Here is a 23,352-nt window from a genome sequence, read left to right on the forward strand (position 1 = left end):
AAAAATCAAGTCCTGATAAAACTTGCAAAAGAAAAAAAAAACTTACTTACTACTTTACAGATAAAATTAACACACTAGCTCTTGTGCATGCTTCTGCTTCCCCTGTTACTGATGTGTATCATAAAAAGGATTTGTATTTTTGTAAAGCTCATGGTTTAATCGAGACAGCATGGTGTCTAAATTTTTGGGTCTATCAGGTTCTGTGACTTGCTGTTACCCTTCATTATCTGGATAGACAGGTCTATCAACCAGCATTTGCAAGCTAACACTTCTTGAGTTATGTTTTCTCAGAAAATAAAAAAAATAGTAATCCAGTGGGAAGGGTACAAATTAAGAGAAATGGTGCTAATATTGACAAAATGCATGCTACATGGTTTATAAAGGCACCAGAATTTAATTCCAAACTGAGCTTACAAATACACAGTCTTAGAAAAATAAGAAGAGAGCAACTAAGCAATGAGACAAGTTCAACATCATAAGTGCCACATGAGTACAATTCAACGCTTGTACCCAAGTTGCAATTTCATCATTAGTGGAACTATTACAACACTAAAAGTTAAGGAAAATGAGGACTATTCTAGTAGCAAATGTAAACAAAGTTTAAGTAACACCAGCCATCAACATGAAATAAACTACTACTTTTTATGTTTGTAAGGAGTGGGAAATAGAGAAGGACAGAAGTGATCTAAGCATAATCCAAATTAGAGATTCAGTTCAATCTTCCATTTTCAGGCTTAAGAAAGTTAACCTGTATGAACATCTGTATTATCTTCTCCCATTTAAAAGCATTTTACCTCATTATCAGACAGCTCAACAGAAATAAAGCTTCCACATAAATTACTGGAACTTTACAAATTCTCATGCGAGTAATCTGAAAACATTCTTACAGGTCATCAAATCAATTCTCTCAGAAAACTGTTGGTACACTTTCATATTCATACATTTATTTAAAAGGCTGAATGTCCATTTTGAGTTCAGTGGAAGAAAAAATCAGCGCAATTAATAAATGGGATGTTCTGTGAGAATCACACTGTTTTCAGCAACTTCCTCCTACTTGTACAATGAACTAGGCTTTCATGGAAGAGTTTTCATTGAATTTCAGTAAAGGGAAGGTTAAACAAAAAAAAAGTAAATATTTCCTGTGAGAACTAAGTTTTAAATTTGCAACCATTAATTAAAATACAAATACACTAAAAAAAAATCATGAGCACGCGTAATAAAGAGTAATTCTTTCATTTGAAGTGCTTTTGCAAGCACAATGTTAGCATTCCTGGTTTAGGTCATACAGCACCAGCATTTATGCAAATGATGTGCACCCAAATTCTACATATTCAAATGCATTAAAGAATGCCAACCATATGTGAACCACTGAACAAAAAACAAAAGATGCACAAGTACAAAAACTTCACAGCTTTTATTAGACTTAAGCAATTTGACAATATAAAAATAAAATTCTCCGGTAACCATAGTAACTTTAAGCATTTAACATTAAACAAGTATGTAGATGCTATATTTTTTAACCATATCTATGTAAAAGGTATGTATTATAAGCAAAAGAAAAGTATTCAACCAATACTTACAGTTGGTTGAATAAACTCGTAATACTTGAAGGCATGGTAAAATTAGCCTGTGGTTCTGTAAATTATGCTTCACTAAATTCAATGATATGTTCAGGGCACCATTAATTCTTGCCTTCATGCCAATCTTTTTGTCTGACATTAAAGAAATAAAAGATCAATCAAATCAGTTTTGAAATTATCATTAAAAAATAGAAGTTAAATAAACTGTGAATTCCTATAAGTGCTATGTTAACTTTGTGGATTTATTTATATTAAATATAATTTATATGGCATATTAAATATATATATTTACCATGTTTTACTCCCCTCTACTCCTCCTTTTCTTCTCTACTAATTCTGAGCACACGGATGTTTATTCAGCAATATAATTTTCTTAAACTTTAATTACAAAACTGCAAAGAATTAAGCCATATTACATAAGTGCATCATCATCACCTTTTGGACCAATTTTTGCAAGAAGTGTATGAAGAAGCACCATTAATTCTTCATTTGGGGGAGACTCTCTGTTGGCATTCAAAAGCAGCTGCAACAAGATCTGTGTCCCTCCTTTAGTGACCAAGACACTTGCTCTCCGACCACCACCTAGAAATTTAATACACAATTGATATCTTCATAACCAAAGAGTAGTTAACTCTAAGCTATAGATAATATAAAAGAAGACTTTAAATAGCAATATTGATAGCGGTATTTTCTTCAAACGTGAAGAAAAACATGCTGGACTTAGACTTACAGCAACACAAAATATACATGCATGATTATTTAAAAAGTCACTTCAGTCTTTATGCTCTTTTGATTCTCTCGAAGTCTAAAATGCGTATAAAGACAGCCTTAGCAACCTTCAGGGAAAAATAAATAAACAAAACAAGTCTACATAAGAATACAAGAATATAATGACAAACTACTATCTTAATGAACACTTACCAATTGAAACTAATTCAATGAGAATGTTTAGTATATTTAGAATAGTTTGAGGATCTCTTGTATTCTGCAATAAAAAAGATATTTGATTAATTTAGAAGTCCAATAGGGTTTTAGATATTTAAATGTCACTAAAGTCAAACAAAACTTAAGATGTTACTTTCCAGCTAACCTTCACACCATGCAGCCTGAATTAACCACAGAACCAATTAAAATATAGTTCTTAGTATGACATATTAAATGGAATGTTTGAAAAAATAAGGGAGAGAATTAATTAAATCCTCTATGATACTTAAAAGACCTTATTTAATCATTAGAGAGTCCTTTGACAAACTCAAGTTTTAGAGAACAGCTAGAATAACAACATATTTAAAAATTCAAAGCCCAGATGATAGGAAAACTTGCAGCGTACACACAAGCAGAAAGATTAAAATGTTTTACCTCTAGAGTTGACAGGATAACTTCTATTCCAGTGGAACCCTTAGATGTCATCTCCTTCCTGGTTTTTTCTGCCAGTAAGAAAAAGAAGGCCAGTTTTCTTTTAAGGAAATATTTTTTATTTTTTTTATCTTCCGTATTGGTTAGTATTACATCACCAGACACTTCTGTCTTTAGATTGAAAGTGACTTTTGAGATAGCCTGACAAGTGAAGATAGCCTGAAAGGGGCTAGAAATAAACAACATTTGGAAAATAGGGGAAGAAGCAAAGCAAAAGCATCTGTAACTCTATGTACTTGTGAGGCTAATTCATGGAATCAGATATATAAATCTTCAGTGGATCAGTCTACCACAGAAACAGGTCATTATGAGCAGCAGTGAAAATAAACATGAGCCTTTTTAACAGTAAATAGATTATTCTTCATATGAATACTGTTCAAAGTACCTTTTATCAAACAAAGTAAACCTCTTTCTGTATTAACTGAATATCAATATAACTGCAGCAGCTAAATATTTTATAATGTATCAAATATGACAGTATCACATTAGCTGTTCTTACACTGTGAATTATGACTTAAATTGACTACAATATAATACATGCAATAATTTATTATATAAATTCTGAAAAAATATATTATATTGACGATACAAAATGTATTCGGTGTAACCAGTATTATACCAGGTAATTTTAAACATAGCCTTAAACATGTGCCTTCAACAGCCCATGACAGAAATAGATGGATAAAAAAGTTTAGCAAACAGAAAAAAGAAAAAGTTCAGTAATAAACAGAATAAACAGAAGGAAGAAGGTTCAAAAGGAATACTATTACAAACAAAAAACAGGTATTTACCCTGACTCTGAACCAGATGAAGAATCTTTGAGGTAACATATCTGGCATTATCTGCTTCTCCTAATACAGAGTCCAAATTGATCTTCTCCAGCTGTGACAGCAGAGACATAGTCCGAGAATTGGTAGAAACGCTAAAGAAAGAAAAAAAAAAAAGAATTTTTACCTTAATTTGTCTATCCACACAAAGCATGAAATCAAACATTAGATGAGGAAAAAAAAAAAAAGAGGAAAAAACACTAAAAACAGGAAGAGAGAGTAAGAGGAGTGGCTATTTCTGTCATTTATAAAACCACCATAATTCTCCTCAATTCTGGCAACTATTCTTAACTGTTACGGCAACAAATTTTGCAAAGCCTACATTTCAGCAAACTAATTATATTTGAATATCATATCTAAGAGCAAGTGTGAAGAGGTTAACTGGTTGCAGAAGGTTAAATACAGATATATGTTTCTCTCTGTCAATCTGAGTAACTTCTATTGAATGTAGTCAAGTGCCAAGTTAATTTATCAAACCAACTATTGAAGAAAAATAGGCGACTTCTTGTAGTCCCAAAGACCGTTTGTCATACGGGACGGTCTTCAAGAAGTGAAGGAAAAGATAATCATTCACAAAGTAAGAAAGTCAACACTCACCAGCTAAAGAAAACGACCACGGTTTTGAGTACAAAACTTCAGAAAATCTCCAAATGTATCAACAGAATTTGGATTCATCACGAACACAAACAGTATCTTGGCTTGCCATTACATACTTGCCTTGAAAATGTACTTTAATATAAGAAACTATTTCAAAGCAAGTATTTATATTTATAGGTAGATTACAGAGAAAGAATTCATGTAAATATTTAGAGTGCTCAAAATAAAGTCAGTCTAGAATTGTTTTATTTACTCTTCAGTTTTAGGCCATTACAATTATTCAGAATAGTTTTCAGATTCATGTTCTTACATGAAAGCCATTTTTAGACAAATGTTTAACATTTGAATTATGGTCATATAATTAAATAGAGGAAATGATTTCCCAGGTAAAACTACATTGACTTTTCACTTCTGTATCATTAGAATCCTGCAATAATCAACAATAATTCATTTTAGACACATACTCTTCTGACTATCTGCAATAAAACTGACGTATATAACATTAACCTTATAAAGACTGTCAGTTTTGTTTATAACAATGCAGAATTATTACATCTTCATTTGTATTTTATGTCTTGGAAAACACCTCCCACAGCTAACTGTTTAACTGTGGGCATAAATGTTAAAGTCAAGGAAAAAAGGTAGCTGATGGCAAAGGTCACACCACTGTGAAAGCACACTGATACAGCAGTTGCAGAGGAAACTGCTTCCACAACTATTATTTACATGTCAGTGTGGAAAAGTGAAGTGCATAGCCAAAAAACAACTTGAGATTACACATGGTACTTATAAATTATTAACACCAGTAGTAAGAAATGGCAATACTAATTACAGAGCTTCAATCAAAGTAATTTTCTACTGAGAAGTGTATCATTTTCTCAGTCATTTGCTAGGCTTTGGTTCAAAAGTATTTTCAATCTCAAATAAATCTGACTTGCTTAAATGCTATGTTTTAATCTATAACTAAAGTAATCACCTCTAGTTCCTTCTCACCATTCAATACCACGCTGAATAGTAATAATAAAGCTGAAATTATTTATTTGCTTAAATGTTGTTCTGTTGTTTCTACTTCTCCATTTTTCACTTGAAACTTGACCTTGAAATACTCCAAACTGAGCCCAAAACTGTAATGAAATACGCAAGCTTTGTTGATGTGGTCACAGGCTTCCAAAGGCCATTAACTTCACCTGCCCCATAGCAAAAATAATAGTCCGGGCAACCCACAAAGAAGCCACTGTGTAGCAGAGCTGCTGTTTTACATGTATACGTGCATGTGAGAGCATGCATATTTGGTGGGGGGTAGGGAGGGAGTATTTCCATTTAGGTATATCACTGGTCTCAGAATGACATAAATGTAGTTTAAAAGTAGGAAACAAACAAGTACAACAAAGATGTTCTATAATAACAAACAAAGGAAAAGGGAATACAGGTTTTTCTAAACACAAAACTTCTTTAAAGAAATTAATGCTTCTCCGAAAAGGAACACTGGCACGTGGAAGTTATATACCACACAGAGACAGTTAACATCTAGCATAATCTCTTCACACTTACTAAAAGCTTTAAGGGGTTTAGGAAGGGTAAATAATCCTCACCACAGTCTGGTATAACAATTTAAGCCCAACAGTACAGGGGTGTAATCTCCTCCCGGTGCCAGAATTTCTAGTAAGAGCAACCAGCACTCACCGCAGCACTTGACCTGTTATCTTTAAAATGATTTTAGGCTATTGATCTTGCAAGAATTTTTCCATCAGAAATATAGCCAAACCAACTTCAAATCCTCAGATCACACAGTAAAATGTTCTTGAAATTATACTTGCCCAGTGTCTATGCTCAAATATAAATCAAAGTCATAATTCCTTCTTACCTATTTTCCTAACTGAAAATTCTTAATTTCCTCCTTAAAACAAGAATTATATTTTTATTATATCCTACACCGATACACATAGTGGCATATAACACTGACAGATATCAGTATCTGCACTGTACATTAAAAAGGCTGTAGGACACAAAATTATGTCAGCTAGGCTGACTGATTCTGCTCCTGCTCATAACATCACCGTGACAACCCATTTGACCTATGAATCAAGTTTGGGATGGAACTCTCTTCTGGTATCTGTAATGCAAATACGTATGTCTTGTCAAATAAACAAGCCAGGAACCATATCTAGAAGACTGCTCTCAAAAACAGAGGTATCACAGAATTCAGTGATTTTAATTCATCAGCCAGGTAAAACAAAGAAATAATCAGAACAGCACAATAAAAGCAGTGTCCAGTCAAGCTAAATTTCCTCTTAAGTTGCTGACGTTGCAGAACCTCACATGAATACCCTGAACACTGCGGCCTGCCTTTCATCTAAGACTTCTTCAAAGTCTTACCCTGCTTTTTAACGAGGAAAGCATTTTTCGCTTTACCCATTGTAAAGCCTTCTCGTTAAGAGGACTCTGTAGTCACTGAGGCTTACACTGAGGTTTTCACTATCTCTAATTACAATAAGCATAGCTAAGGAGCATTAACTCCTTAACTCTAACTTCACAAGGTCATCAAAACTGTTCTCCTCAGAGATGAATCACGGCCACATTTGCACTTCCTGACAGACAAATGTCCAACCTGTCCTTAAAGCCTGCTAAAAACAGAAACTAAATAACCAAAGACAGCTCCATTGCAAGGCTTTGCATACTTTCATTTACAAGTTTCAATAAGAATCGGTATATCAGAGAAATAAGATTGAAGCCAAAATACCCTATTATTCTGCACTGAGAATTTTTTTTAAATATCAGTTTGATGAAACTAGGTGGTTCAATCTGTGCCAGCTCAAAAGAATAAAACTGTTTTTTTTTTAATATATATTCACATATATTTTTTTACAGAATTATTTTTACATTTTTATACACAGAAAAAAAATATAAAAATAAAAAAGTATTTCAAGCTTGCTGATGTTTAACAGGGTTATTGCCTTCCATAGTTAATTGCATAGCTTCTTCAAGTATTTGTTAAAATAAGCTATCATGAAAGTAACAAAAAACTCTTGAAATCTTCTGTAATTTCACTGTTGTGTGTCCTAATTGTATGCTGAGTCGTAGGGTTGTTGGAGAATTAAATATATCTTGTGACAAATTCCATGACTTCCTGTGCAGTTTTGTGAACTTGTCCTTTAATTCATTCAGTAGTAATCATTTGTATGTTTTCCTGTATCTGTATGAAATTAATTGATATTTATTTCAATGAAATGGAACGTATAGTCAGTTATATACGGACATGTCTGAGATTAAATGCAGACAAATTTAAAGTTTGCAAAGTTACTTCTTAAAAATCAAGCTACATTATGCTAATCAATATCAACTCCCTCAGTGTTTCAGGACATAAATTTCTACTTTCTCATCAGGGACACACAATGAATATTTTATTTATATTACTAATAACATGGACCATGTCTTCACAAATCTCAAATGGCTTGATGCTGAGAAGTCAGTTTAGTTTGAAATTTACCTTTTTTCAGATGATAATTTTACTTTGTTCATATCGGAAACCTTATTCTTCAAATCACCATCTCTGATAACCTGGAAGATATTAAATAGTTACATATTATCAGTATCTTTTGCTCTTTAATGCTGAAGTGTTACCACCCTATTGAGCATCTCTGCACTAGAAATGTCAAATGAGTTAATCCTCATCGATCACACTTCTCTGCACTGGCACAAGCTTTTCCTCTCTATGGTCTATGACACAGCTTTTAAAATAAAGCATTGCAGTGTAAGCATGCAGTGTGGTTCCACGTTGTAATTCAGTCCTACCAAGCTGAGAGCCTGATTACAATAAAACAGGAATTGGTATCAGAGATTTAACAGCCAATGTTTTCATGTCCACAACTAAGACACCAAACAAAGCTCCTCCTGAAGTCAGTACATGCCCATTTTTAAACTTCCTTGATATTGTTGTGAGATACCACAACATGCTTATTTCTGACTGCCATTCCATGTATCCATAGGATAACTAGGAATAGGGGCACTGCAAGAAACATGGAGTGTTTGGTGTTCTTATTTAAGCAAGACCTGAATACATTTCTTGGACAGAACCCATATCGTGCTAAGGACACAATTTTCCTACCCTTTTAAGGACATAGTGTCCTCAGGGTACACTGTTTCCTCAAATGGTGCCTCCAAGCAATTAAGGTTGCAGTCTACAGGGCCATTAACTGAACCTCAGTACTCCCATTTGAGATCTAATATGAATAGCACATACTCTATTGAAAAAAAAAAAAGAAAAAAAAAACAACTAACCAAACAACAAGAACAAAAAAAAAAAAAAACACACAGTGTTTTCAAAGGGCACGGTGGTTAGTTTTAAGACAGAAGTTGTCCAGAAATATAGGAAGTGAGAATGAAGGCAATAATGCAGTTGTGAAATGCAGACAAGAAACAGACCCCACAGAGAAATTTGTAAGACTTACCAAAAATATTACCAAAAATATTTGTTCAATATATATAATAACCAGTTTTTGATTCCTGGTAAATTCCATTTGGCAACTGCTAAAAGCCTAAAGCAGATGAAGAATGAAGCAAGCTTATTTCCAGACTTACCCAAAGACAGAATCTTTTTCCAACAGCCAGGAAGCAATTGCTCAGATTTTTAAAATAATTGCAGCCTGACTCAAGCTAACAGGTGTTCTAGATTTGACCAAGTAACCTTCAAGTATACACTACCTTGACTTCATTTAAAGAAAATGAATAGTTACAGGATAATAACTGTGTCCACCAGAAAGCAGACAATCAGAAAGATTACAAAGTCTGGATTATTTGAATCAGGCTGCTGGTCTTACAGGGGGAAATTATTAGATTCCTGAGTTCAAGTAGCCAAGTGCTGTTTAGCTAGCAGCCTTGACCTGCTGTCAGACAGATGATGAACAGTCTGCCAGTGCCAATGGTTTCTACATAGTATAGTGTACTGAACTGCTTTACACGTACAGCCAGCTACAGAGATGAACTATCTTGAACTACAAGGTCTTAATTTGTTCGACTCTAAATTTGACACAAAGTATTTCAGTATACACAAGGTACAAATACTCCAGGACAAGGGGAAAAAGACAAGCTGGTAAGAAAGTATGAGAACCCTGAAGACAAACAAACAAAAACCAGCAAAAACAAGCAGGTAGAAAAAGAAAAGAACACATACACCAGCAATCCAGAGGGTTGTGGTGGAACATATATACATAGTAAAGTAACAAACTCTCTCTTTGACTTTCCACTAATGTAGAATATATGAGACGATGTAAAAATATATGATGCTGCATTTGAATAAAGTATTGCTAGGAAGGTAAAGACAGAAGGTGCATGGGGCTCAATTTAAACATTTTTTAAACACAGCTAGTGACACTAGTCTGCCAGGACAGAGCAGAGCAGAGGATAAATTAGCAACGATTATTAAGCATTTGGAAGAGCACCTGAAGAAAACAAAACAAGAAAAACAACAATTAAGCCTTAGACTGAAGGGAAACAGAGGGGAGCAGAAGGTGTTGACTAGTTAAATATATGCTGGATTTTGTGGAATCGCCCTCAGTCATTTCGTACTGTCTGTGGCACTTTATACCCTGTTCTCCCACCTGGGCAGTGCAAACAGGCAAATTCCTTGTAGGAAATTTCTTCAGGCAAGTAAATTTCCAAATCAGAAGCTGCACTTACTGCAACAACACTACCAACACTAACATATGAAACAGACTGCAGGAGGTTGCACGTAATTTTCACTTTATCCTTTCTCCCCCAAAAGTAAAGACACGCCTTATGTGGCACGCATTTGCCTACTTCTCACGTAAATTCTCTGTCATTGAGCCACCCACTCACCTTTCCTGTGATCCATCTCTTCAGCCCTATGAGACTCACGGGCAAAGCTTAAGCAAAAGGGCAGAGAACAGACCCCGTATTTACCTTTCTCATAAGCTTGAGAATGTGCTGAAACAGAGTAACGTGGAGCCTTCCGGGATATATAACCACAAAGCTACTAGAAAAAATAACCAGCACTCTTACAAAGCTATTTTCTTTTGCTCAAAACAATAGCTAAAGAAATGACAGGCACCATTTTGCTCATATCTCACATCCAGGAGTGTCTATTAGGCATTACTGGAAAAACCTGCTAGACTGCAGGGACTCATAAGGACACCATCTTCCTGAGCACTAAGGCGACTTACACATCAGATAAACGCCAAGATGCTCTGCCCCTCCAAGACGGCAGCAGTTCTGCCAGAAATTGCAACAGGATTCAGAGGAAATTTTACTGGCACAAGCTAGGTAGCAACCTGTGCAGAGAGGGAAAGAGGAATTGGTAATTCTGGCACTGTGTTCTTGATGTTGGATAATACCATACCACTATCACGGAACACCTGGCCTCAGGACTTTTGCAAGAAAACATACAAGGGATGATGGCCCAGGTCACAGGACCCAGCTATCAACAGCCTCATTTATCAACAGCCTCAGTCCCTGTTCTTTCCATGTGGATGAAGAAACTCGTACGTTTGGGCTTTTGTTTGCTGACTGACAGGTTTGACATTTCCTCCTTACTGTGACCCCCCTGAGATCATGCATCAAGTACTTGTGATACTTGGTGTCCAAACCCTTCATTAGGGACACCAACTCTTTCCTTGGTCTCACCTATCCATATCCATGTACAGTCAGACCTGGCTCTTTCCCATCTTAGGTAGTCACGTGCTTTCATGATCCTAAATCCACTATTTTGGGGGAAGAAGCACCTAGAATGCCATCTGTTAATAATAATAACAACAACAACAATAATAATAATAACAACAATAAAATTCCCTTGCTAAAATCAGGTCTATGCCTGTCCCACTCCCCTTGTTTGTCTTTCCTCAGGGGATACCTTTTCATTTTCACACAAATACCAGGAATGCCATACCACATTAGAAAGCCACCTAAATCATCAGTGTTACTTTCCATCATCTACATAATAATGGAAAGAGGGAATCAAAAAAAGTAAAAGCTGCTAACCTAATACTTCATATGCACTGTCACAGAGCTTTACTTGCATCTTTGAGATCCTGATACTTAAACTGACACACATATATCAGGAGAAAGTAAATACATGCCTTATTTAATTGTATGCCACCCAGGCAGAATTTCTACATGGTGTGAACAGCCATTTTTAAATAAAATTGAAGATTATACTCAATGCAGTAATGTGTATGCCTCAGCTGCACCAGAACTTGCAGTTAAGTATTGCTGCATATTGTTTTCTCTTTTATCTCCCATTAATTACTAATGGAGCATTAAAAAAATAAATAAAAGCAAACTCCAATCTTTACACTAAATTGTAATCATATTAAGAAAAAAAGCATAGTCACATTAGTATAATCATTACAGCATGTCAGTGCTGAGCAGGTTTACTGGCATTTTCCTAGCATCAAATCTGAAAAATTCTCATATATTAAACATGGTCACAGAATCACCTCACATCTGAGGCTCAAAATTTTTATTTTAAGTAACAGCAACTCTGGTTTCATGATTTGGATTCCCCTCCCCACTCCCCGTTGTCACTGAAACTTGAAGTTTTTTGATTCATAGATTTTAAACATATATTTTGGGGTACTATACTATACTGTCTTGCCATCATGTCCATTTTCCTGCAATGGAAAATTCTTCCCCAAATATACTTTCAGACAACTGCCACAGAAGACAAATCTAGCAGTATTCAGCAAGCTAACGGTAAGCAAAGTGAGCAGCAGTAGTAGTCTGACAAGGAAAAACAACTCTGCCACAAACACAGATGTGCTTACAAGCGGCACGTAGGGGCTGTGCCAGATGAAGCTGATGCCTGGAACCCCATGGAGATTGAAAAAGCCCCAAAGCTTTTGTGCTGAAGTCCTGCTCTTAGGAGTCTCTCTGAAAGAAAATAAGTTAATCTGCCTGCTGCTGAAGCTGGAAGACATTTTGATTTTACATAAGCTAAATTCATATGCTTTAACTGACCAAAAGATATGAAAAATGCTGGTCATGGAAGAATAAATGTGACTAAAAACATTAAAGTATCTTTTTTTTCATTAAAAAAAAAAAGAAAGAAAATAAAGACTCCTTAAGAAAGCCAAAGACCTCTGAAATTAACCCTAGTTAATAGTAGGACTATGCTGCACAAAATCTCAAAAACAAACAAACAAACAAACAAAAATTAGCATGATACATGAGTTTTAACAAATCATATCCACCAAGAGACAAAAAGATTCAGTTTCTCTATGTTGATATGTCTGCACAATAAGTCTGTGGGACTGTTCATTTATATATATTTCTGTATTTTGCTTTGTATTCAAAGCTAGGTGCATCCCAAGTATTTTCAAAGCCAGAGCTCAGTCTTCATTTATGCTCATTATGGAGCTACTGATTTGAAAGGTTTAGGAAAAAAAAAAGGAACTGTAACAAGTGCATAACAAACAAATTGTTTCTCAGACAGTGGATTCAAGTAGCCCAGCAAAATCTTTCCAAATGTTGCAGCATTAAGAACACATACATATGTGTGAAAGAGACAGGAAACAATTTAGAGGATGGAATTGTGTCAAGTAACAATACATTAAAAAAAAAAAAAAAGTAGATATGATGAAATGATGTAATGATTTAAAACTTTGTAAATGCCAGGCAGCAAGAACTTGGGAAGTTACAGCTCAACTAAAACCCACCACAAGATCAGAAGACTGCAAACAAGGGTAGGCTCTGAAAAAGACAGCTTTACCTCTCACATAAGCATACATGTGCCACCCTCCCCTGTCCCAGTGCAGACTAAACCAGAAGCAAACAGGCTTTTGATAGCACGGCATTTCACACACCCCAGAGCCTCAGAAACTCTTTATGGACTGAAATAATTCTTTACAAGACACTGAAAAAGTCCGTTTAAACACAACTTTGAATAAAAAAGTGCTCTTAAAAAATCAGCTACTGCCTTTTCCTTGTACCCTTTCCTATAAATATTTATAGTAGAAAATAAAGTCAGCTGATTAGTTCACTCACTGCTGTATTATTGCACAACGCTTACTTTTTGACATGACTACATAAACTGCAGTATACACTCAGATATTCAAAACAACACATATAAAGCTTCGCAGAAGACTGCAGCACCAAAGCCCTGCACAGCAACCTGCCAACTATGTCATGCAGCCTATTACCACCACCACACTTAACTGTAAAAACAAGTCTGATACGAGCTGCCTGAAGAGCTGTAAATATCTAACCTCATTCCCTTAAAAACAAACAACAACAAAAAACCCACAGCAACAACAGCTAACACCAATACACAAAGTCTTTCAGCAGAAAAGAAATGCACTTCATTTCTTGCCTGGAAAGAAGCTCCTAGAAAGTTACCAATGCACCATAATTGTACTCCTCAAGACATGACAAACTTGCCAACGTCACACTCAAGAGTATCACATTCAGAACTTGCGTGATTTGAGTTGACAGAAATATTGCCAAAGTCAGCTGCTTCTTGCACAGATAATATAACCCTTTCATCAGGCAGAAGGTGAATGGTATGGGGACGGGGGGAGATGGGGAGCAGTAAAAATAGCCGTGAGGGGAAGGACTATCATAGCAGAAACTAAGCATTTCCCTTTGCCACATACTGAACATGAACTGGAAACCCCAGTAATATTCCTGATTTCTTGGCAATGCTTCAATGACAGAGTGTTAAACCTCAGAGGTGCTTGCCAGCATCTAACCCAGTGACTGGTCCCTTTGGCTTACACTGTCAGGATGGCTAACATAGGTCTGTAAATACATAATCCAAAAATCTATGCTTGTTTTAGTTCACCTGCTGAGTTAGAGCAAACCATCAAGCCTTTTAATCCAGATGACAAGAAGAACAAACAACAGAACAACAACAATCAAACAGTGCTTCCATGTTGCAGATTTATACACTGAAATGCATTTCCAGCTCTTTAAGGTTAAATTCTGCTCATCAGTAAGCACAAATACAATCACATCACAATCCATAAAATCTCTCAGCAACCACTCTCATTCTCAAAACCTTGATTTGTAGATTTGTACTATTTAGGTTATGAATTATACATGAAACAATTAAACAGTATTGCCTCACTCCACTATACACAATACTGGATACCCTGTTTCTCATAAATTGCTTTTTTTTTTTTTTTAAGGTGTAGCAAAATACTTATATGCATCTTTTAGTGTATTAGGCTTTTAGGATGACAGTTTCATGACTACCATCTTTGTAGCTATTAAAAAAAAAAAGAAAAAAAAGGAAGTATATCTGGGTGCTCCCCTCCTCCCTCCCAACTTTCAGTCTTTCTACATTTAAATGTTACAAAACTCTATTTCCAAATGTAAACCACGCTGAGCTGTCTGTGCATCCAGGGCACGCATCGAACTGCTCATAATCTTCTTGATGCTTAGCACAGGATATTGGGGAGTTAAGCTGTGGATAGTGGCAGGGCTTGAAAGCATACCCAGAGATACACTGCCATTACAAATCCCTCCTAAGCACTCCCACAGGCAGCTGCCTTGTTCAGCACTCATGCTCATTCCAAGAAACCTGACTTCCTCTGTAAGTTCCTTAAGGAGTTTAAATACTTCAGTTACTGTGGCCATCACTCCAGTGCCAGAGCGACTTGAGCCGCACTCAGTTCTTCCAAACATTAGCAATTCCTACCATAGGAGCAACCTCTTCAGAGCAATGAGCTCACAGATGCTGGAAATCAAAGAACAGATTCAATTAATGTATGCCAAGACCCCCAAAACAGGCAGCTCCCAGATGTGTCCAGCAGAGCATCACCATGTTTAGAGGCCACAAAGTCTCTCATCATGAGACAGGTTGCTGCTGACTCCCTGAGTGAATACACGTCTTCTCTAGGCTAACACCTAGACAAGAGGTGAAACAGCAAGTTGCCTCCATCAGCCAAGAGGACTTCAAAAAGCCTTCTCTCAGGTTTCCCCTCTCCAGCTGTAGCTTCTCACGCATAATTTTGGAAAGGATGCTTCCAAGAAGGGTAAGCTTAACTGTAATGAGAATCAGCCGATTGCTTGTTACTGTTTACTACTGTTGCAGAATTAGATTTACACAACTCTAACGAAGCAGCAATTAAGGATTTATAATACTGCTTTATAACAGATAACACAGTTTATATGAATTTTAACAGTACTTAATCGGTATCTAAGTATTAGTTAATTAACACAATGATCTACAGGAATTTGCTACACCAGAAATGACAAGTAACTTAAAGAGAGGTGAATGGCAAGGTTCACCCGGGTCTTACTGCAGTCCTGAGGGTGTCTGAAACCAGTCACACGTGCTTCCAAAACACCCCCTGGAGTGAATTACTCACCCTACTCCCTGTTTGCCCACGGACAAGCTTGCTCCTCACAGCCTCAGCCCTGGGCAGCCCAACACCTTGGGGTACCTGAGCTCAGGGGGCAGAAGGATGCAGCTTGCTGCATTCTCTGGAGATCTGAGCTCGTCTGGGATCAGTATTTATAGGATTGCAAGACCATCATTCATCTTTCGATCAGTAATTTTCCAGCACTCAAGCCTTTTGCCCATTTGTTTATCACCCAGGTTGTGCAATCCCCCTCCCCTTAGCGCTTATTCACATCATTGCCACACCACAGGGCGTGGATGTGATCGCAGGGGAGGCCTGACCGTGGGGCCTGCATCGCACCGAGGGCAGGTGCACAACATGCACACCACGGGGGAGCGGGGCAGCGCCAGCCCTCACCCACACTCCGCAGATAACAGAGCAAGGGTGTCAAGACGACTCCTCCTTTGGTTACAGGGAGGAAGGAGATGAGGCAACATACTTATTAGTTGAAGTGGTTGACCTGTAGTCGAGTTCAGATCCCTTATCAGGCCGTTTGCTAGACCCTGATGCGCTTCCTTACTTCCCGTGAGAGGTTTTGTAGGATCAGGCTCTGCCCTGCTGCTAACAAGCTGTCTGGCCCACGGAGCCATCACACGGAGGCCTGCTGTGGCTCACGAGCCTCAGCAAGATTTATGGCAGGTACAGGAGCAGAGCATGCCCGCCACTGCTACCAAAGCAGGTCACTATTTTTCGATCCAAAAGCTTTTATTTAGAGGACAATTTGTGATGGATATTTAAGCATGAGCCCTGCCCCTCTGTGATTAGGTACCTCTTCACTGCCTACCCTTACAATATCCACACTTCAAGACTACTCCTTGGTTTGGCATCCTCCTTTACCTTTTTGAAGGAAATAAAAGTAGAGGCTCATTTTTATTAAGCTCTTGGAGTCCACAGTTTAGGCTAGCACATAAAAACAAAAACAAAAACCCACAGCGATGAGTGAAGACATCAGAGGCTAACAATAACAATCTGTTCTGCTGAAATGGGGGTACGTGATAAAATTATCCTGATGTTACACACAAAGGTTTCCAGAAAAGGACATTGTCTTGCCACTCACCCCCAGCCAAAAAAAAAAAAGCAGAGCCTTGCACTTGCACTCACATTGTGCGTCGCCTGGTATTTCCAGAAAAACTCTTAGGTCAACAAGTATGATTTCACTGCCGGATTAACCAGAAGGTGGGGCTGTCCTATTAGCATCGCCCTGTCATTATATGCGGCAGCCAGACATACAATGACTCCTTGCAAAACAGGGAAGCCGTTCCCTTACACACAACCCGTGAAGGCAGTCCTGGCGGCTTAAACGCACCTGCTGGGCTAAAAGCACACCGTTTGCAAGGGGGAGGGGGGGGGGGGGAAATTAATAAAATGCAATCGCTAGGCGGGCAGTTCCCTCTTCAGGGCAACACAGACATGAAAACCACGGCCCCCCGTGCAAGTTTCGCGCTGCTCCACACCCCGCGGGCACGCCGAGCAGCCTCAGCCTCCCCCACGCCGCCAGCCCCGCTCCCCGCTCCCGGTTCCCCGCTCCCGGCTCCCCGCCCCTTACATCTCCGCAGGCACCCGCGGAGCTTCACCGCCTGCGGGCGGCTCCCCGCGGGCCGTGCCGGGGGCTGCGGGCTGTGCCCCCGCCGTCCTCATCCGCTCGGCGGCGGCGGCAGGACCGGCACCGGCACCGGCACCGGCTCCAGGACCGGGACCGGCAGCGGGGCCGTGCCCGCCCCGCTCCGCTCCGCTCCGCAGCGCCCGCCCCGCCCCGCGCAGGCGCCCCGAGGCCGCGCCGGCGGCCGCCGCGGGGAGGGCTTCACCTGGCCGCGGGTGGCGCGGGGCTGGGCCGCCCGCTGCCTGCTCCGCGTCCTCGTCCTCCTCGTCCTCGTCCTGCCTCAGGGAGCCCGAGGGCCCTGCCGGGAGCGCCGCCCGGCCTGTCGCTGCGGGTGCCGGCCCCGGGCCCCAAGGTGTGTGGTTCTGCCGGTGCTTCTCCTGAGGCCGTCATCCCCACTAACACAGAGCCTCCCGTCCTGATGCTCATCCAGCAAGAAGCAGGTTTTGAAGCACACGCGCTCCTACTCACCGTGCCTTTCAACATCCATGCATATTACCCAACTTGGCTATGCCACCTGCAACTCCTGCCTTACACACCATCATTTATGCCACCCCCAACGACTGGAGCAAAGATTTCCAAAGCTTTACTCTCTAGCAAGCAGCTCTGCACTTCGGGTGATGTCTGGCAACCCTTCCTCAGGGTCGATACACCTGAAGAATAGTTTACTGCTTGCCGTAGCTCCAATGGTGTATTAGATTATGTTCCACTTATCATCCATGCAGCCCACGGGTGATATGTGCAGGGAACATACACATCTATACCTTCTGGACACAGAACAAAGCTGCTTGAGTCAGCAGAAACCTGAAAGTCAGGACCAGGGTACTACTTTTGTGTACCTGTGATAGGGAGGAGATACCAGTCCTCCTATCTGGCTCTGCTTAAATACAGTGTTTGCCTAGCTAGCTAGTGGCAGCCAATTTCTGCCCATTAGATCATGGAAGCCAACTGCTGTTATGCTGGAGCTAATTCAAGTTTAAAGTGGTGTAACAGATTCATTCTTAAGTCCATTATCACATCATTTTTGCATAAATGCTTATTATGGCTTCTGAATTCCCCTCTCCAACATATTAAAATGAATGAATAGGAGCGGTTAAGGCACATAAGCAGTGCCTGATCTTACTCAGTTACAAATACATCAGCATTAATTATGCTTCCTGGAACTTGTGCACCTGTGGATTATGATCAGAGAATACACACAGATTTGGATGGGGATTCCTTCCTCTCCTACCTTACATGTTCTTCAGTCGTGTAGCTTGCGTAAGAGGAATGCAGAGAATCAGAATGCAGGAATTTACCAGCATATTGGCACTGGGCAGGAACAGTCTCACTTGTTCCATAACAGCAGTCACGTTGGACGGCTATTAACAGAGAATACTTTAAAGCAGCAAACAGCACAGCTACAAGTTTTCTGTGATGTTCTATTCATGGAATAATTTTAAATGCATAACTCTGTCTACAGCAATATCGGCATTAGCAGAAGACGTAGAATAAACTCAAGTATGACTCAGTCAAAGACAAAAATAGTATCAGGCAGGCACTGGCAAGTAAAAAGCAAAGAAGGGAAATATAAAAAAAGATCCCCCCTTTTTTTTTAAGCTGAAGAAAGAATCAGTTTACTTAAGTTAGCTCAGAAGAGAATATTTTTAAACAGCTCTCTGTGTATCCTGGCACACAACAAAAATAAATTAGCTAAAAACATGAAAAGTTTCTACCGTAGAAGGAGGACACAGCATTGGATTAACTTGGTTGAGATTGGCAACAAGTGCCATTCCACTTGAGAAAAAAATGAGTGATAGTAACATGGCTAAACAAATACTTGGATCCTTTCCTGAAGTCCGCTAAATTCTCACATTGTGAATGTACTCAGAAGAACAAAAAAATAAATATGACCCAAGCACAAAATGAAAACTATCTTAGTTATTTCACCCAAACGATTTTTCTGTGCATTTCTATTTTTACTACCAGAACATCTGCACATGGATGTTGAAGGTCATTCATTTATCAATCTTGTTGTTGTGGTGTTTTTTGTTTTTTTTTTCAGGTGCAGTGATTCCACATTTAGGATTTATTTCTACAGAATACAACTTTGCCTTTAGAACAAATGTACAAAGTTAGCAGCAGGCCAATATTGTTCTAATTTGCAAAAGAATTTTCACCGATTCTGGTGGAATTTGTTTGCATGAGATTGCAAGAACTTCCCCTATTTTGTTTTCAAATACATTCCTGTGTGCAAAAGTCAATAGTTTGGATCCTTTGTAAAGATATACTTAAAAGATCACACTTAAAACACAATACAATTCTGAATATTTATCATATGCTATGAAATTAATATAAAGGTTCACTATGCTTTTTAAATTCACACAGTTTTACAACATTCCAAGTGAAATCTTTGACAGGTACACAAAACTACTGGAAACAATTAAGTTTTTATTTAGCCAGAGAAAACCATAAATCTGTGGTGTTTTGAAAATGAGGTGATGACAAATTATATTGCTGCCATTACGTAAAAGCTTGACGGGTCCCAGACACACTTTTCTGAAAATAACAGCAACACTGCCTTGCAAAACAGAACTGGTTTCATACAAGACTAGGCCTCTGATTTTGCTAATTGTAGAGAATTTTGACACAAGTGTACTCTTGCAAATGGTATAATCCATGCACTTACAAAAAAAAAGTAGCGAAAATATATCAATCTGCAGTCAGTGTGGAAAGGCAAGGACCTGAGAGGTATCCAGCAATGTAAGCTTAAAAAAAAAAAAAAAAAGTAGGTTCTATGTTTACACAAATCATATTGTATTCATTTACTATTTTTGGAAAGGCAGTAGAAACAATGAATCCAGCAACACTTTCCAGAAGCTTATGCAAAGGTGAAAGTTTGCAAACAACGAACGGCTCCCCTCCCCCAACTGCATGCTTACAGTCCATTATTCAAATATTTACTAATACATATGCAGCACATTGGGTGTTCCACAATCAGCCTATATAACTAAAATAATCAGAAACAATTTTTAAAGTTAATGGCTATTCCTTCTGGGAGCATGAAAAACTAAGAGATTGAGAAAGCTCTCCAACATACTTTAATGGAAACAATATGTAAGCATCATTAGATCCTATCCTCTCCCTCTCTGTTTCCCTTGTAATTATCACCAGGTTACTCATTGTTTATTATTAAATCTTAACCTGCACTAGTTAAATCTGCCTTGCCTGTTTCTATAGCCCCTGTATACTGAATAAATCCAGTCAGTCTGTGATAATAAACATAGCTACCACTTCTCCTCAACTGTGAAAAATAATCACTCCCTCATTTGAGAGCCAACACTTGTTTCTACATACACACTGGAGAATTTGGCTTTGGCTCTTTATCTCTAGATATGTCATTCCTCTCTAACAATCAGAATACTTGGTACTATTCCAGCATAGCCTCTGTTCTTTTTCACCTTTGAGAAGATCTTTTGTGCTCTGCTGTGTATGTATTTCAACAAATACAAAAGCATTTCAGTTCAACCTCACATCTGTGGTTCATTCAGCTATTCTTGCTTTTATAACACCACAAAAGAAATAACCCATCAATATTCTTTGCACAGACTAATTCAGAATGTATAGATTTGTACCCTACTGGGTACTTTCATCCTAGTCTTCTGGGATTGGTGGGACTCAGGGGGAGGGTTGTTTTGAGGTGGCAAGGAAAGGGATTTCCAAAGTGATGCATCACGCTTCATAGGCTTGTGCCAATTCAGACACTTTTTTTTCATATACCTAAAGACAACCGAATTTTATTCATACACACAGGTTATAAACTCAAAAAAAGAGAGCGAATTGCTCACAGTCCAGTCAAAAACTTCCATTCTCACAGTTTAAAAATAAAAAATGAAAAAGGAAGAATGTATGTACCTCATTTAATTTGTACACTGAGGGCAATATTTTGCTATGTCTTCATATCCTGCCATGTACAGTTGATCCTGAGAAATATCTAAGTATTTTTAGTTACATCGCTGTATCAGAGATTAACAACTTACATTAGTACAAAACTGTCAGGACAGTACTATGAAGCTGTACGCTGGGGGCAGTTTTTCAGTTGATTTCATTGCTGTGTTTTGTTTTGTTTTTAAACAGACCATTACCCTGGAATACCCTGTGGTAAATTCCTCCACATACAGGCACGTTAACGAACGGCAAGGATTAAAATGAACTTTGGCCCAACTGAAGGTCACCTTCTTTCCGTTTATGAAAGTATTTACATACTTCGACACATCTCTATTTTCCTTCTCTCCCTGCACCAATTTTTCCTGTTGACAAGTGCATATAAACAATTAAGTTCTTGAAAATTACCACTGTTCTTTGAGCAAGACAAAGGTAAAGAATAACCTTCAAAAACAATGAGATGGGGAAACGCTAACTGAAACCAACTTGCAGCAGGTGACCTGTCTTGCTGTGATGGATTTATAACACTGCAGGTGCTTTTTCTCTTTCCCTCTCTCTCTCTGCAGATCAAAATTCCTTTTGCAGGATTTTTTTTTTTTCTTTAAGCTGAACAGTATATGACAAGTCTGCTCCTATCTTCTCATAAGTATCTTTAAAAAATTCATAATGCTTTAATACAAGTTCCTACAGTGTAAAAATAGACTCTGTATTACACACTCATACAAAATACATCAGTACCATCAAAATTAATATAAAATTGTTCTGGAAAGACAAAAAGAGCAGGCAGTCAACTGACTATACCCTAAATCAGTACAAGGTTAGCTGAAGTTTTCTTGAACAAAGCAGCCTATTTAAATCAAGTATATGATGACATGTTCTTACTGTATTACAGGAACAAAGGTACTTCTTAATTAAAATTGAACTGAGTTCCTCATAATCTTTACATTTAAGCTACTCCCAGTCCACCAAGAAGGAAACACATGACAAGTTCTGGACGCAGGCCCTGATAACTACAAGCAGGTTGCTTTTCACCCCACCCCTTTATTAGCACATTCAAACAGATGTGCTTGTCTAAGAGAAAAAAGGCTATTTTTCCATTAAGCACCAAGGCCTTTTAAATACTACTCACTTTTGTAATACACTTTCCCCCCAAAGAAAAAGTGCATGTGTGGAACCTAAAAATAAGTAAAAAGAGATTTTATTCTTTTGTTTGCCCCCATGTGAGTATCACACATATCGAAGTTAGCTCACTCCTTCACTCTGCCCTATCAGTGAGCTTTATTGTGTCACATAAAGTTAAAGGGCTTTGATGTTCTCGAAACAAAACACCTCAGATTACCGATGACTGCAGGGAACACATACTCGCTTTTTAAACTGCTATGGTCATTTCACACAAACGCAACCAACCTGCTCATCTTTGACTCCTGGTATTTTTTCCATGAGAAGTGCCTACAGCCAGTTACGATGCACCCACCGGTCTGCTGAGAACTGGAACGCGATCATCACAAGAGCCAGGTCACAGCTCCTAGAGCTCAGCCTGCACACAAACACAAACAGGTGCTTGTTAGCGTTAGGTCAGAGGTTGGACTCGATGATCTTGAGGTCTCTTCCAACCTAGAAATTCTGTGATTCTGTGATTGGTAACGGGAGCATCGCAAACAAGCTGCCAACATGCCATCTTTTCAGAAATAAGTGAAGGACTGAAGGTTTTTATTTAATGTCGTATCTATGAAACAATAATTTGAGTTGTTTTGCCTGAAATTAAGCAGAATTTCCCCTGAAGTGCCGAGTTTTCCCGTCTGCAGAGCAGCGCGCTAGCTCTGCTGGCACTGTCTCTGTTGCAGACAGGGAGGTATGGCCAGTTCTCATTCACAGACGCTTAGACACCGTCACTCAGCAGCAATGGCCTGCTCTTCGCAACGAAACCCTTAAGATCAGCACGAGACAAGCGTTTCACAGATCTGTGTATTCCTCCAGTACCACAGCGCAGCGCCTGCCCCCCCCCTCCCCTTCCCTCTCCCCTCCCCTTCCCTCTCCCCTCCCCTCGGGCCGCC

The 23,352-nt window shown here is 38.7% G+C and overlaps 1 protein-coding gene across 12 annotated transcripts in view; it reads right to left on the bottom strand.

Moving 5' to 3' along the window:
- The window catches only part of AGTPBP1 (ATP/GTP binding carboxypeptidase 1), a 64,977-nt gene that overhangs the window by 41,499 nt on the left and 126 nt on the right, over positions 1-23,352 (bottom strand). For 4 of the 12 annotated variants that reach the window (XR_011805990.1, XR_011805989.1, XM_038171475.2 and 1 more), the window contains exons 1-6: positions 7,908-7,978; positions 3,788-3,918; positions 2,940-3,007; positions 2,502-2,565; positions 2,016-2,162; positions 1,581-1,712 (exon numbers count right to left, since the gene is read on the bottom strand). Coding sequence is in view for 10 of the 12 variants with exons in the window: in XM_038171475.2 (XP_038027403.1) it covers positions 1,581-1,712; positions 2,016-2,162; positions 2,502-2,565; positions 2,940-3,007; positions 3,788-3,918; positions 7,908-7,939 (574 nt within the window). In the remaining 2 variants the exon portion in view is untranslated. Of the gene's footprint in view, positions 1-1,580; positions 1,713-2,015; positions 2,163-2,501; positions 2,566-2,939; positions 3,008-3,787; positions 3,919-7,907; positions 7,979-10,599; positions 10,708-13,742; positions 13,816-15,744; positions 15,873-17,323; positions 17,527-22,705; positions 22,836-23,053; positions 23,294-23,352 lie in introns of those variants that run through there. The other 8 variants (XM_072031545.1, XM_072031544.1, XM_038171467.2 and 5 more) reach the window with 7 other exon arrangements.

This window comes from Anas platyrhynchos, chromosome Z, assembly GCF_047663525.1.
Source record: "Anas platyrhynchos isolate ZD024472 breed Pekin duck chromosome Z, IASCAAS_PekinDuck_T2T, whole genome shotgun sequence".
Taxonomy (NCBI): domain Eukaryota; kingdom Metazoa; phylum Chordata; class Aves; order Anseriformes; family Anatidae; genus Anas; species Anas platyrhynchos.